This window comes from Hipposideros armiger, unplaced genomic scaffold (genome assembly GCF_001890085.2).
Source record: "Hipposideros armiger isolate ML-2016 unplaced genomic scaffold, ASM189008v1 scaffold_402, whole genome shotgun sequence".
NCBI lineage: Eukaryota > Metazoa > Chordata > Mammalia > Chiroptera > Hipposideridae > Hipposideros > Hipposideros armiger.
Window position 1 is genome coordinate 167,113 of NW_017731752.1, and position 15,395 is coordinate 182,507.

General features: G+C 34.2%; 1 protein-coding gene across 1 annotated transcript in view; it reads left to right on the plus strand.

Annotated features, from left to right (window-relative positions):
- SLC36A4 (solute carrier family 36 member 4) overlaps positions 1-14,678 on the plus strand; it is a 43,961-nt gene extending 29,283 nt beyond the window's left edge. The window contains exons 10-11 of the mRNA XM_019663736.1: positions 2,203-2,372; positions 11,148-14,678. Coding sequence (XP_019519281.1) covers positions 2,203-2,372; positions 11,148-11,455 — 478 coding nt within the window. The 3' untranslated portion in view covers positions 11,456-14,678. The remainder of the gene's footprint in view (positions 1-2,202; positions 2,373-11,147) is intronic.
- Positions 14,679-15,395: the final 717 nt, after the last annotated feature.

Below are 15,395 nucleotides of genomic sequence, written 5' to 3' on the forward strand. Positions count from 1 at the left end.
CCTACAGAGTTTCTTCTTTTCTTAACTATGCTGTCTGTAGTGTTTTCAAATCTATTTCTACTCAGATTTTTTTTCCTTCCCCTTATTCTATGATGAATATGTTGCAGGAAGAGAATTACTGAATTCCTTTTTGCTTGGCTACAGTTGAGAGTACTGTTTATAATCTTTACTACTTTAAGTATTTTTTTTTTACTTTTTTGTTTTATTTTTAGTTAAATTTATTGGGGTGACAGTGGTTAGTAAAATTATATAGGTTTCAAGTGTACAGTTCTGTAATACATCAGCTTTATATCACATTGTGTGTTCACCACTCAGAGTCAATTCTCCTTCAGTCACCATATATTTCATCCCTTTTATCCTCATCTACCACCCCTGTCCCCCCTTACTCTCTGGTAACCTCTAAACTGTTGTGTCCATGAGTTTTTGTTTCTTTGTTTGTCTTGTTCCTTGTCATTTTCAGTTTTATATCCCACATATGAATGAAGTCATATGGGTCTCGACTTTTTCTGTCTGACTTATTTTGCTTAGCATAATAATCTCAGGATCCATCCATGTTGTCACAAATGGCAGTATTTCATAAGCCTAAATCATGTTAGGGCTTTACCAAAAGTGGAATATTTTATATTCTTTTAAAATAATTGCATTTTTTCCTAAGAAGAAAACACTCCTGTGCATAGGCCTCTTAGATGGGTAAGTAGAACTCGTAAGTGGGAAGACTGGCTATCAGTGACTTTTCCACTGAAAAAGGATAAGCATGTTAAACACTCCCACTAATGCTGTGGCTCATTCGCTCCATCATCTCCTCTGTAGTTTGTTTCTTAAAGAATACAAGAATGATTGTGTTTTTCTTTTGATTATTGTAAAATATTCAGAATTTCAAAAAATACAACACATAATTTTATTATTTGTAACCCAAGGGTTATTTGTAGTGTCCCTAGGAGTCCTACAATTCTGCATATTCTCTCTGTGTCATTATCAGCATTTAAAAAATCTCTTCTGCCAGATAAAAGGCATTTTTCCAAAGTCTTGATTATGACATGCATACTTAATTTTGACAGGAGGCTATCTTAAAGATATTTATAAAACTGAAAATTGCCGTGCTGTTTGCAAGCACTGGGCATCACAAAAGATAAGTTACTTGGACAAAACACAACCCGACCCAACAACTTTATTTCCCCGATTAATGTAACTTTAACATAGGTAGAATTCCTATATAATCTAGAGAACTTTGCAAGTTGCAACCATTTAGATGCCCTCTTTTTAGACATGAGAATGATATTTCTGCAACTAATAATATACCTACGAGGATTTTCAAGCAAGGAGAACTGTATAACACAATGTGAAGTTTTTCTTCTATATATAAATCACTGCAATATGAAAGACATACAATATGCTCAGTTTTTAAAAAGAAAGTTGAGAAAGCATTAGCTCTCCGTGGAGCTCAGCCTAACCTTAATTAAGAACATTGGCTTAGCCTAACATGAAATCTTTCCAACGATATTTTGCAAACCTTTTCATTCCATCTTCAAGCTTTCTAGACTTGTTAAAATGAATTGTCCATCTGTCATCTAGAAATTTGGTTGAAATCAGCTGGCTTTTTTATATAAAGTATTTAGTAAGATACTGGCTTAAGTTTGTGTTGGATTCCTTGTCTATCTTAACATTAAGAAGAAAAAAGGAAAAAGCTAGATTTATATTAAGATAACAATGTGGATGAACCTGGAAGGCATTATGCTAAGTGAAATAAGCCAGACAGAGAAGGACAGATACTGCGTGGTTATCACTTAACATGTGAAATCTTAAAAAAAAAAAAAAGTCCAACTCATATAAACAGTAGATGGATGGTTGCCAAGGAATGGTAGATGGGGAAAATAAGAAAGTTTCATAAAATGGTACAAACTTTCAGTTCTAAAATGAATAAGGTCTGAGGATCTAATGTGTAACATGGTGACTATCGTTGATAGTACTGTATTGTATAATTGAAATTTGCTAAGAAAGTAAAACCAAAGTGTTCTCACCAAGAAAAGCAAAAATATGTAAGGTGATGGGTCTTAACTCGATTATGGGCATCCTTTCACAAGGTATATGTATATCACATCATCACATTGTACACTTTAAATATATTTCCATTTTATTTGTCAGTTGTACCTCAGTAAAGCTGGACAAAAAAGAATGACTAAATTTTGAATTTTTTTTTAACAGGTTATATCAATCAGTGAAAATTCTATATTCCTTTGGCATCTTTGTGACATATTCCATTCAGTTCTATGTTCCAGCAGAGATCATTATCCCTATGATCACATCCAAATTTCAGGCTAAATGGAAGCAAATCTGTGAATTTGTGATAAGGTCTGCCTTGGTTAGCATTACTTGTAAGTATCACTTCATGTTTATTTCATAATAATTTTTATTGTTGAATTTTGTGTAATGAAGCTACATAAAGTATATTTTTAAATATTTTTAAATAATTTTATTCACCTAGCTGAGATACTTTTTAGTTTAAAATTTTGCTATTCTACTACTATATAAGAAAAACATAACCAGATCCTATTATACTTAAAATAACTAATCAAATTATTATTTTGAAAATACCATCAGTCATGAGTAAAATATATTTAAATCAGATGCATAAGGGACCCCTTATATTGTTCATACACATTTTACTTTGGTTCTAGTTTTCCTCAGGTTTTTTATTCCTGCTGACTTTTGTATGTTTAATGGTTTAACTTTCCATGACTACATATAGGAATGGATTTTGTTTTGTTTTGGTCTTTAGTAATTTCAGTGGCTTATTTCACTTATTATTTGAAGGAATGTATATAATCTTTTATTAACGTTTCACATTAGAAAATGCCTCCACACAGTAGCATTAATAATGGAGGCTTGTGGAAAGGGAGCTTGAGCTTGTTCTAGTGGAAAGTGTGAGTTTGGGAGTCACACTGACCTGATGGGTCAAACTCAGCCCTACCTCTTACTTGCTGGTGTCCTTAGGGAAGTTACACATCGTCTTTTAGCCCCCCTTCCTTCAACTGTGAAATAAAGGTAAGACTGCCTTATGACCTTTTTGTAGGGTTCAAAAATATCAGCAAAGTACCTTAAAATTACTATTATCATTATTGTCACCATTATAACTACAAATAGAAGGATGACCGCAACAGTGAACTAACTAATGGGATTGCCTAGAATGATACCAGGAAGCAGATTACTGGTGTTCTGGGCAATAGGCAGCTTTGGAAATTCTGTGGAAGATATTAATAACCATCTTGGCCATTTAGGGTTATTGCATAGTAGAGCTAGAAATTCTGCGCAACTCTATAAATTGCACTGAGCAGCTTGGGGTGGGATTTATGCCTAGATTTTAAAAATTGGGTATATATAACATTTTGTTTGAAGAAAAAGCAAAGCTGGTAAAAGTAGATAAAACTTATTTTCAAAGTAATCATTTTTCATTAAAGTATAGTTGGCATACAATATTAGTTTCAGGTGTAAAACGTGATTTGACATTTATATGTCTTACAATGTGCTGACCTCACTAAGTCTAGTAACCATCTGTCACTGTGCAAAATTATCACACTATTATTAACTATATTGTCCTTCACCTTTTTCATCCATCCCTCCACCCCCCTCCCCTCTGGCAGCCATCAGTTTGTTCTGTTCTTTGAGTCTGTTTTTTGTTTGTTCGTTTGTTTTGATTTTTTTTTAAATTCCACATATAAGTGAAATCATGCAGTATTTATCTTTTTCTGTCTGACTTACTTCACTTAGCAATACCCTCTAGGTCCATCCACATTGTCACAAATGGCAAGATTTCATTTTTTTTTAATGGCTGAGTAATATTCCAGTGTACCACATTTCTTTTCCCATTCACCTATTGACAGACACCTAGGTTCTATATATTGGCTATTGTAAATAATGCTACAGTGAACATAGGGGTGCATATATCTTTTCAAATTAGTGTTTTCATTTTCTTCAGATAAATACCCAAAAGTGGAATTGCTGGGTCATAAGGTAGTTCTATTTTAGTTTTTTGAGGAACCTCCATACTGTTTTCCATAGTGGCTGTACCAAATTCCAGTCCCATCAACAGTGCACTGGGATTCCCTTGTCTCCACATTCTCATCAACACTTATTTGTTGACTTTTTGATAATAGCCAGTCTGACGCATGTCAGGTGGTATCTCCATGTGATTTCTTATTTGAATCTCCTTTATTAGTGGTGTTGAGCATCTTTTCATATGTCTGTTGGCTATCTGTATGTCTTTTTTGGGGAAATGTCTCCATGTCTTCTGCCTATTTTGATTGGATTATTTTTTGGTGTTGAGTTGTTTGAGTTCTTTATAAATTTTGGATATTAATCCCTTATCAGCTATATCATTTGCAAAAATATTCTCCCATTCAGTAGGTTGTCTTTTCTTTTTGTTAATGGATTCTTTTGCTGTTCAGAAGCGTTTTAGTTTGCAGAAGTCCCATTTGTTTATTTTTGCTTTTGTTTACTTTCCTTGAGGAGGCATATCCAAAAAGATGTTACTAATTAATACTGATGTCAAATAGTTTATTACCTGTGTTTTCTTCTTGGAGTTTTTTGGTCTCAGGTCTTACATTGAAGTCTTTAATCCATTTTGAGTTAATTTTTTATATGGTGTAAGAGAGTGGTCCAGTATTCCCAACACTTGTTGAAGAAACTGTCATTTCTCCATTGTATATTCTTTCCTCCCTTGTCATAGATTATTGACCATGTAAGTGAGGGTTTATTTCTGGGCTCTCTATTCTGCTCCATTGATCTGTGTGTCTGTTTTTGTGCCAGTACCATGCTGTTTCAATTATTATAGCTTTGTAGTATAGTTTGAAATCAGGGAGCATGATACCGCCAACTTTGTTCTTCTTTCTCAAGATTGCTCTAGCTGTTCATGTTCTTTTGTGATTCCGTGTAAATTTAAGGATTATGTGTTCTAGTTCTGAGAATAGTGCCACAGGTATTTTGACAGGGATTGTATTGAATCTGTAGATTGCTTTGGGTAGTATGGTCATTTTCATGATGTTAATCCTTCCAATACATGAGCACAGTACATACTTTCATTTGTGTCCTCTTCAATTTCTTTCTTCAGTGTCTTATATTTTTCAGAATACAGGTCTCGTATCTCGGTTAAATTTATTCCTAGGTATTTTATTCATTTTGGTGCAGTTGTAAACGGAATTTTCATAATTTCTTCTTCTGATCATTTATTATTAGTGTATAGAAACACGATGGATTTCTGTAAGCTATTTTTGTACTTTATTGAATTCATTTATTCTATTTTTTGGTGGCGTCTTTAGGGTTTTTCATATATAATATCATGTCATCCGCAAATGGAGACAGATTTACTTATTCTTGTATAATTTAGATGCTTTTTATATCTTTATCTTGTCTGATGGCTGTGGCTGGGACTTCCAATATTAGATTGAATAATAGTGGTGAGAGTAGATATCCTTGTCTTGTTCCTGGTCTTAGAGGAAAAGCTTTCAGCTTGTCACCATTGAGTATTTTAGCTGTGAGCTTGTCATATATAACCTTTATCATGTTGAGGTAAGTTCCTGTTATGCTCACTTTGTTTAGAGTTTTTATCATAAATGGATGTTGAATTTTGTCAAATGCTTTATCTGCGTCTATTGAGATGATCATATGATTTTTATCCTTGGTCTTGTTGATGTGCTGTATCACATTATTTGTTTTGTGTTTATTGAACTGTCCTTGGATCCCTGATATAAATCCCACTTGATCATGGTGTATAAACTTTTTAGTGCATTGTTGAGTCAGTTTGCTAGTATTTTGTTGAGAATTTTTTGTGTCTATGTTTATCAGGGATATTGGCCTATAATTCTCTTATTTTGTAGTGTTTTTATCTGGTTTTGGTATCAGGGTAATGCTAACCTCATAGAATGAGTTTGGAAGAGTTTCTTCCTCTTCAGTTTTTTGGAATAGTTTGAGAAGAATAGGTATTCTTTAAATATTTGGTAAAATTCACCTGTGAAGCTGTTTGGTCTTGGGCTTTTGCTTTTTGGGAGTTTTTTGATCACTGCTTCAATTTCATTGCTAGTAATCTGTTCAAATTTCTTGTTTCTTCCTGGTTTAGTCTTAGAAGGTTCTATGTTTTTAAACATTTGTCCATTTCTTCTAGATTTCTTATTTGTTGGCATATGATTGTTCATAGTATTCTTTAATGATCCTTTGTATTTCTGTGTTGTTGGTTGTAATCTCTCTTCTTTCATTTCTGATTTTATTTGGGTGCTCTTTTTCTTGATGAGTCTGGTTAGAGGTTTGTCAATTTTATTTATCCTTTCAAAGAACCTGCTCTTAGTGTCATTTGTCCTTTCTATTGTTTTTTTTTTTTTTAAGTCTCTATTTTGTTTATTTCCACTCGGATCTGTATTATTTCCTTCCTTCTACCTACTTTGGGTTTTGTTTGTTTTTCATTTTCTAGTTCCTCTAGGTGTAAACATAGACTGTTTATTTGGAACGTTTTTCTGTTTCTTGAGGTAGGCCTGTATAGCTGTGAACTTTCCTTTTCGAATTGCTCTTGCTGCATCCCATAAATTTGCAAAAGTTGTATTTTCATTTTTCTCAAGGTAGTCTTTGATTTCCTGTTTGATTTCCTCTTTGACCCATTGATTGTTTAGCAACATGTTTAATCTCCATGTATTTGTGTTTTTTCTAGTTTTCTTCCTGTAGTTGATTTCTAGTTTCATGCCATGGTGGCTGGAAAATATGCTTGCTGTGATTTTATTCTGCTTTAGTTTTTTGAAGCTTGTTTTATGGCCTGATATGAGGTCTATCCTGGAAAATATTCCATGGGCACTTGAGAAAAAAGTGTATTCTGCAGTTTGAGGATGAAATGTTCTAAAAATGTCTGTTAAATTGATCTAGCCTAATGTGACATTTAAGGCCATTATTTCCTTATTAATTTTCTGTCCGAATGATTGAGGTAAGTAGGCTATTAAAGTCCCCAACTATTATTGTATTACTGCTAATGTTTGCCTTTAGTTCCATTCATATTTGCTTTATATATTTGGGTACTCCTATGTTGTGTGCATAAATATTTACAATTGTTATATCCTCTTCTTGGATTGACCCTTTTATCATGTAATGTCCTTCTTTGCCTCTTTTTACAGTCTTTGTTTTAAAGTCTATTTTGTTTGATATGAGCATTGCTACCCCAGCATTTTTGTTTGTTTGTTTCTATTAGGTTGTCAGAAAAGTCGTGACGTATTTTTGCAACGAAAAATATAGGGAAAATACGTTATGACTTTTCCGACAACCCAATATTTGCTTGAACTCTTTTTCAATCTCTTTACATTCGGGCTATGTGTGTCTTCCAATCTTAAGTGAGTCTCTTGTAGGCACCATATAGATGGTGCCTTTTGGGTCTTTTTATTTTATGTATTCTGCCACCCTATGTCTTTTGATTGGAGTGTTTAATCTATTTATATTTAAAGTAATTTTTGATAGGTATGTGCTGATTGTCATATTGTTAATTGTTTTTTTTTGTTGTTGTTGTTGTTTTTGCTATTCTCCTGTGTTCCTTTCTTCTTCTCTTTATCACTTCGCTTTTGATTTGCTGGTTTTCTTTAGTGTTTTGAGTTCGTTTCTTTTTATTTTTTCTAGGTTTTCAGTTTGTGGTCACCATGAGGTTCATATATATCCATCTATAGCAGTCTGTTTTAAGCTGATATGAGTTTAAGTTCAAACACATTCCAAAAGCACTACATTTTTACTCCCTCTCCACAGTTTGTTATTGACATTATGGTTTATATCTTTTTGTGTTGTGTATCCCCTCACTATTTATTGTAGTTAATTTTGCTACTTTTGTCTTTTGACTTTCATATTAGTTTAAGTAGTTAATTAACTGTGTTGATTATATATTTGACTTTACCAGTGGTATTTTTTTCTTTCCTGTATTTTCTTATTTCTGATTATGGCCTTTTCTTTTCTGTATAAAGACATACAGAACGTTTCTTGTAAAGTGGGTTTAGTGGTGGTAAATTCTTTATCTCTCCTTCAATTCTGAATGATAACTTTGCCAGGTATAGCATTCTATTGGGTTGTTGGAAAAGTCATGACGCATTTTTGCAATGAAAAACATAGAAAAAATACATCATGACTTTTCCGACAACCCAGTAGGTTGTAGGTTCCTTTCTTTAGCACTTTGAAGATGCCCTGCCACACCCCTCTGGCCTGTAAAGTTGTTGTTGAGAAATCAGCTGATAGTCTGTGGAGTTTGCCTTGCTTATGACTAGTTTCCTTCTTGCTGCCTTAAAGATTGTCGCTTTCTCTTTAACTTTTGCCATTTTGATTACATTATGTCTTGGTGTGGGCCTCTTTGGGTTCATCTTGTTTGGGACTCTCTGTGCTTCCTGGACCTGGATGTCTTGTTTTCTTCCCTAGATTAGGAATGTTTTCATTCATTATTTCTTCAAATATACTTCTTTTCCCTTTCTCTCTTCTCCTTCTGCAATCCTTACAATACGAATGTTAAGAGTTTTTGATGTTGTCCTAGAGGTCCCTTCCCTTAGACTATACTCATTTTAAAATTTACTTTTTCTTTTTGCTGTTTTGATTAGGTGATTTCCAGGGCTCTGTCTTCCACTCACTAATGTTTTTCTGAATAATCAATCTGCTGTTGATTCCTTCTAATGTGTTTTACACCTGTTATTCTTTATCTCTGAATGGCTGTTTATTGTTTATATTTTATAACTCTTGAAGTTCTGTGAGTTCCACTATTCTACTTTGAATTTTGTTGAGCATTCTTAGAACTGTTTCCTTGAATTATTTGCCAGGCAAATTACTGATCTCCATTTGAGTTTTTCTGTGGGATTTTATCTTGTTTATTCATTTGGGGCATATTGTTTTGTCTCCCTATTTTTTATCTTTTTATTTTTATTTTTTACTTTCTGGACTTGTTCCTATGAGTTAAATGAAATAAATAGCTTTCTTTCCCAATCTTGAAAAAGTAGTCTCATGTAAAAGTGGCTTCTGTGTAGACTGCGTACCTGGTGCTCCTGGTATGTTGGTTGGAGTCTGGGCAGGCACCTGGGGTGCCACCTGGCCAGAAGGTGTGGGATCAGGTTGGGGCATTTTGGTGTGTGTGGGCTTCCTGGCTGTGCTGGGTAGGGCAGTCCTGTAGTCTTGTGCTACAGAGTCTACTGATTCTGCCCTTGATTTGGGCGGGCTGCCTGCTGTGTGAGAGTGAGGCAGGCCCCTTTTTTTGTAATTGTATGTTTAACTTTATTTATTTTTTTTCAAGCCCTTTTGTTTTGATTGACTGCTGCTGGTCTGGGGGCCCTTTGAAGGCATGGCTGCAGCAGCCCTCTACCGTCTCCCTCTTACTGGGGGGTTTCAGCTGTATGCTCAAAGCGCATCCTGTGGTTTCGATTGTCTGCTGCTGCCCTGGGATGGAGGCCCTGTCCAGGTGCACACAGTGGCCGCACACTGCTGTCTCCCTCCTCCTCCAGGTGCAGCTTCCTCTGTGCATCCATGGCTCACCCTCTGTTTTGATTGACTGCTGCAAGAGCATGGTCTGAGCTGGACCGTCCTGTAGATGTGCACCACAGTGCCCATTTCCCTCTCACTCCGGGCAGGGCTGACCAGCATGCACTTAGGAGGACTCCCTAGTGGTTCTGTGGCTTCCGATGGGGCAGCCCAGTGGATACATGTAGCAGTGGCCCGGTGCAGGCAAGCCTCAGTACCCTGTTGTGCCTGCTGAATGTAGCTCTGGATTGGGGGTTGGGGGACACTGTGTGCACCCGCTATGACGCACAGTTGTTTTTGCTGGAGCTAGCTCCAGGAGGGGTCGCTGGGGACACGCTACTGCAGCCTCACAGGTGGGCCAGAGCACCTGGTAGAACTCTGGCCTGAGCTATCCAAGTGCCGGGGAAATGTAAACAATGGTGTTCGCTGACGCCTCCATTCCTGATGGGTTCCCTCAGATTCTGGGTGGGCTCCCAGAATCGATGCAATCTCTCTCTTCTTTGTTCTGCAGAAGCTGTTCATTTGTCCCTCAGTTGTATCTCAGGAGGAATTACTGTAAATACAGGTGCACATTTGGTGTGTTCATGGGTGGGACAGCTCCATGTCCTCTTTTGCTGCCATCTTGGACCCACCTCCTACAATTATTAAGACCAGGAAATTCACATTGATACAGTGCTACTAAGTAATCTATAGACCTTATTCTGATTTTGCCAGTTTTCCCACTACTATCTTTTTCCTGATCCAGGAACCAGTGCAATGTCCCACTTGAATTTAGGTCTCATGTCTGCTTAGTCTCCTCCAGGCCTGACAGTTTTTGTCTTTGTCTTTCTTCACTTTGACGCTTTTGAAATGTCAATAATTTTGCCAAATTTCTTTCAGTTTCGATTTGTATGATGCTTTTTTATGATTAGATTGAAGTTAAGCATTTTTAACACAAATTTGACAGGTGATACTTTGTATTTCTCAGTGCATCACATCGTGGTATAATTACGTCTTATTATTGGTGATGTTAATTTAATCACTTGGTTGAATTGTTTGAGAAATTTCTTTACTGTAAAGAAACTCTTTTTCCCTTTATAACTAAGTATCTTGTAGGGAGATATTTTGAGACTATGCAAATATCCTGTTCTCATATAGTTTGGCCCACAAACATAAGTTCGCATCCTTCGGTGACTTTTCATACAACAATTATCACTGTGGTGTTTGCTTAATAATGATTTCTATTTCCATTGTTCCTTCTATTTTGGTTAATTGAAATTCTAGTGTAAGAAATAGCTCTCTTCTTCCTCATTTACTTAATGATTTATTTGTATCACACCATTTCATCTAGAATGAGCTGAATGGCAGAGTAATAAAAATGGTTTCGAAATAAACTATCCAAACTTCTTTGCCCAGAATTTCACAGCAAAAAATTAAAAGTTGTTTATACAAGAACTCTATTAACAAGTCAAAGTCCAAGACATGTCACTCACCACTTTGGTTTCTTTTTCTTTTTTCGCTTACAATAAGATATGGCATTCTTCCACAAGCAATAGTTTAGTAGTGCCTACTTGCATTAATTAATTTTAATGTATTAAAAATATCTATATTTACTATTCATGCAAGTATTAAATAGTTAAATAAAAATATCTGTTTTCATTGTCTAGGTGCTGGAGCAATTCTGATTCCTCGTTTAGACATTGTGATTTCCTTTGTTGGAGCTGTGAGCAGCAGCACACTGGCCCTGATCCTGCCACCTTTAGTTGAAATTCTTACATTTTCTAAGGAACACTACAATATATGGATGATCCTGAAAAATATTTCTATAGCATTTACTGGAGTTGTTGGTTTCTTGTTAGGTACCTATGTAACTGTTGAAGAAATTATTTATCCTACTTCCAAAGTTATAGCTGATACTCCACAGAGTCCGTCTCTAAATTTGAATTCAACATGCTTTACATCTGGTTCGAAATAGTTGACACACAATTACAAGTCTTCTACTTTTGTCTCAATTCTAGAAATGATTAAAATAAGAACTTAGTAGAATGCATTGCCATATACTTAAAAGACTGTTTTCTTTTGGCACAATATTGATATTTTGCTGGTAGATTGTAATTTTTTACTAGTACTGGTAAACTACAGATTCTTGGTTTTAAGTGTTAACAATAATTTCCCAAAATTTAGTTTTGAAAATTGAAAAAATTAAAATGTAAAAAAATTAAAGATTTAGACTTCAGTTATTCTTCATTCAATCAGATACTTTAACCAAGATTCTCTTTTACCCTCATGTTACTCTTTTGCTACCCAGTTGAGGACTGAACAGGATTCCAACAGTAAGAGAATTAAAGGGCATGGGTAACAAATCGCCAAACCATCCCAGTGAATGTCAGAATATACTTTGTGTACAATGTAAAACATCTCGATTATATTTTTATTAGATCCAGATACTTATGATTAGCCCCTGGAAGTGTAGAAAACTCTCATGAATCATAATATAAGCATCAGAAATACATTAAAACCAGAATTGTTTTTATGCTATTCTGTAATGGTAGTTGATTTTTATAAAGAAAACCATGAGGCACCGTGCAAGATTCTGATTTACTGTTTCAATTAAATTTGAAAGAGACTTTAAGGCTACCCAATACAATTCCCTTTCCTTTTACCTGAGTAAATTGATGCCCAGTAAGGTTAAGTAACTTGGTCAAGACCACACACCCTTGAGGTGAAGAATACTGTTATTTGACTCCAGTCCAGGATTATTTTGTTTTACGTCACATCTAAGAAAAGGAATAAATTATGTTCAGTTTAACTTTAGTGCTGAGTCTATTTAATTATATTTTAATACTATGAAATCAGGTGATCTTTGAATAGTAGATGTGACCTGAACAGAAAACCAGAAAACTCTAAAAGGGCTGCACTACAGCCATATAAACTTCAACCAGGGAAAGCAGCAGTGTTTTCTTAGAATAGAAACCACTCACTGCTGGCTGGTAAAGGTGCCCAACTGTCCTGTTTATGGCTTCAGCTCTCCTTATTGTTTCTTCCCTTTCTAGATTTTGTAGGCGTCATCTTTCTTAATGGCAGAAAATAGGTATCTGACAAAATACAGGATTTGTGCATTGTTTACAGCCATGTGGCTTTCCTTAGTATATATAGCCTTTTATTGAGCTGAATGGGAAGAATAAAAGAATCATAAAGAGAGTCATGGTTAGGAAAAACTAAGACAATAATAAACTGTCTATTAAATACTGAGACACACCAGGTTTCTTCCAGAGAAATACTTTCTAATTACTCCATATTCTTCAAGCCCAGTTATTAACCAAAACAAAGACTCTCAGTTCACATGGAGGATGAAAATTAAGTTTAAAACACTAAGAACCCTGCTTTTAAAAAAATTCATACTTTAAAATATGCTGAACTTTTTAATCAGGCTGGTGATACTCTTAATTTTTAATACTATACCATCAAGATCACTAGCGTACATATTCTATATTTTTATAAGTAAATGTTAACTTAGTTCAAATATTTTTTTGCCTCCATCATTAATAGGTCATAAAGTAAAATCCTAAAGAAATATCAGAAGCTTTATTTTGGTACAAAGTCATAAAATCAAAACTTTGTTTTTTAACATTGGCATAAAGTATCACCAGTAATTGTGATATTTTTGTGTCAAATCTGTTATGTTGAGACTTTAGTCATATTGAGAGAATGTGGAAAAAGTTACAGGAAAAGTAATCGTAATTGAACCATAATTTTGAATCTAAGAATAAATTAGATTTTAAAAAAATATACAACTTGGTATAAAAATACCTTAAAAACCGTTACTTAATAGAAAGCACTATTAAGTTTTTGTCAGCTGTCTTTAGATAATATTTCTAGTCTGTGTGCTCTGTGTGAAATTTTATGTGTTTTCACCTGTTTATTTTCCTTTTAAATTCATAAAAGTCAATAAAATTTTGAGTAGTTTATCATAGCAATAAATAAATTTTAAATTCAGCATAAATAAATGTTAAACACATTATCAACCAGGCTTCCTTATGCAATGAGTGCTGAACTGACATTCAGTACTTAATTTACTAAATTATCAATATTTTTAAGTACAAGAGAAAATTTGAAATACAGAAAAGGAGCTAAAAAGGGAAAGAGTAGTTTTAATTCTTACCAGGAAACACTATTATGTAAAGTACAAATGTACTCTTATTTATAGATTTTTTTTGATGAGGTATTTTATTTACAAAAAATCAGTGGGAATATTTTTCATCTGAAATTTTTTTTTTAATGAGTCATAACATCTAAAGATTTTTTGAGATCTTTTGATTAGACCAGCTCTTGCTTTTATTTTGGGACCTGGAAAAGTGAGAGTGATTGCACCTGTCAGATTTTGTATTTGGTATCTTTGGTCCATTGTATTATGGCTAAATGATTCAGCATTTCATCTGCCACCACAGTCAAGTCTCTTCTCTGAAAGCTAATCAGGTGCCTGAGAGCCTTTTTTACTACTGGAATGAGGGACAGGAAAGGAAGCTTTATTTACCTCTGATAACTTGTGTTCTAAGTCAGATATCACTGTTCCTACATCCAGAAGCATTTCACCAGTTTCAGAGTTGGCCAGTCAGAACACTGGTTCTCAGACATTTTTTATCAGAGGATCTTCTTTTTCCCACATGGACAGATTTCTCCACTGTTCAATAAAAACTAGGGTTTCTTCTTGGTTAAAGATCAATTTTTATGGTGTTATCAAATGAAAAAAGTACTATAAGTGCCACATTATGTTTTAATTCTCTCCTCACTGAATTCTTGAGTAAAACCATTTCTGTCTCTTGCCTAGGCAATGAATTTAACATTTTATAAGCATTTTATGCAGTGTGCATGTTGTATATTTTATAACGGCCTAATTTCATTCAGTATTTTCATTAATAATTACAGAAAAGCTTTCTAACTTCAAGTACTATAAAAATATCAATTGAAATAAAGTTCTGTATTAGTGCCATTTCTAGCTGTGGCAAAGCACAGGTCTTACCATAGCTTACCTGTGGAATCTCTTCACTGTAGGTGTGTTAGTACAGTGTCTGAGTAGTGCATTTGTTTACTGATCATGTATACCCACATTAGCTCTTGACCTCAGTTCTCCTATATTTAAAAGGGAAAAGATACAGAATTGAGATCATGGAAATAATAAATAAAATTACTTAACACCAGTGGTTCAGTGAATATTTTCTGTTGAGGAACAAAATATTTCGGTAAAAATGTAGGCCATTAATAATGTAAAATGAGTTTTTTAAAAAGTGAGTTTATTTTGATCATTTTGGCTCAACTAGCTTTCCCTTCATAAGAAAATTTGAAAAACTTTGACCTTAAAGGCATAACAAGATACTTCCTAATATTAGATGGCTGACTGTAATAGTTCATACTTTGGCAGTATTATGGTTAATCTGTTTTTGCCACTGCTGCTTACCAGACTAAACATCTTTCTGAAAGTGATTGGTTTTCTCCTAGGAGATAAGAAAACATGCTTAAGAAATGACTAAAAATGCTGTTTATTGACCTATGATAAATGAAGTGATAAATCTAATTCTGAAAATTTCATATCAAAATTAGCTGGTCTTATGCTCACACATGTACATGCACACACACCAGTAATCTATGTGAATAAGATACTAGTACTAATGTACCATTTAAATTGGGTCCAGAAAGATTATGTTTTGAAAGATCACTTTGAAAATTATTCCATTAGTTTTCTTGATAATAAATAGGAAAATACATATTTATACCATAAATAAATTAAGCTGTGGATATCTGTTTTTCAAAATGGTTTTGTTAGTTTGAATGAAAACTATCATTGCACTTGAGTCAATTCTTTTTCTTTTAATTTATTTTCTTTACAATATAAAAAATTTGTCTTCAAGTACTGTAAC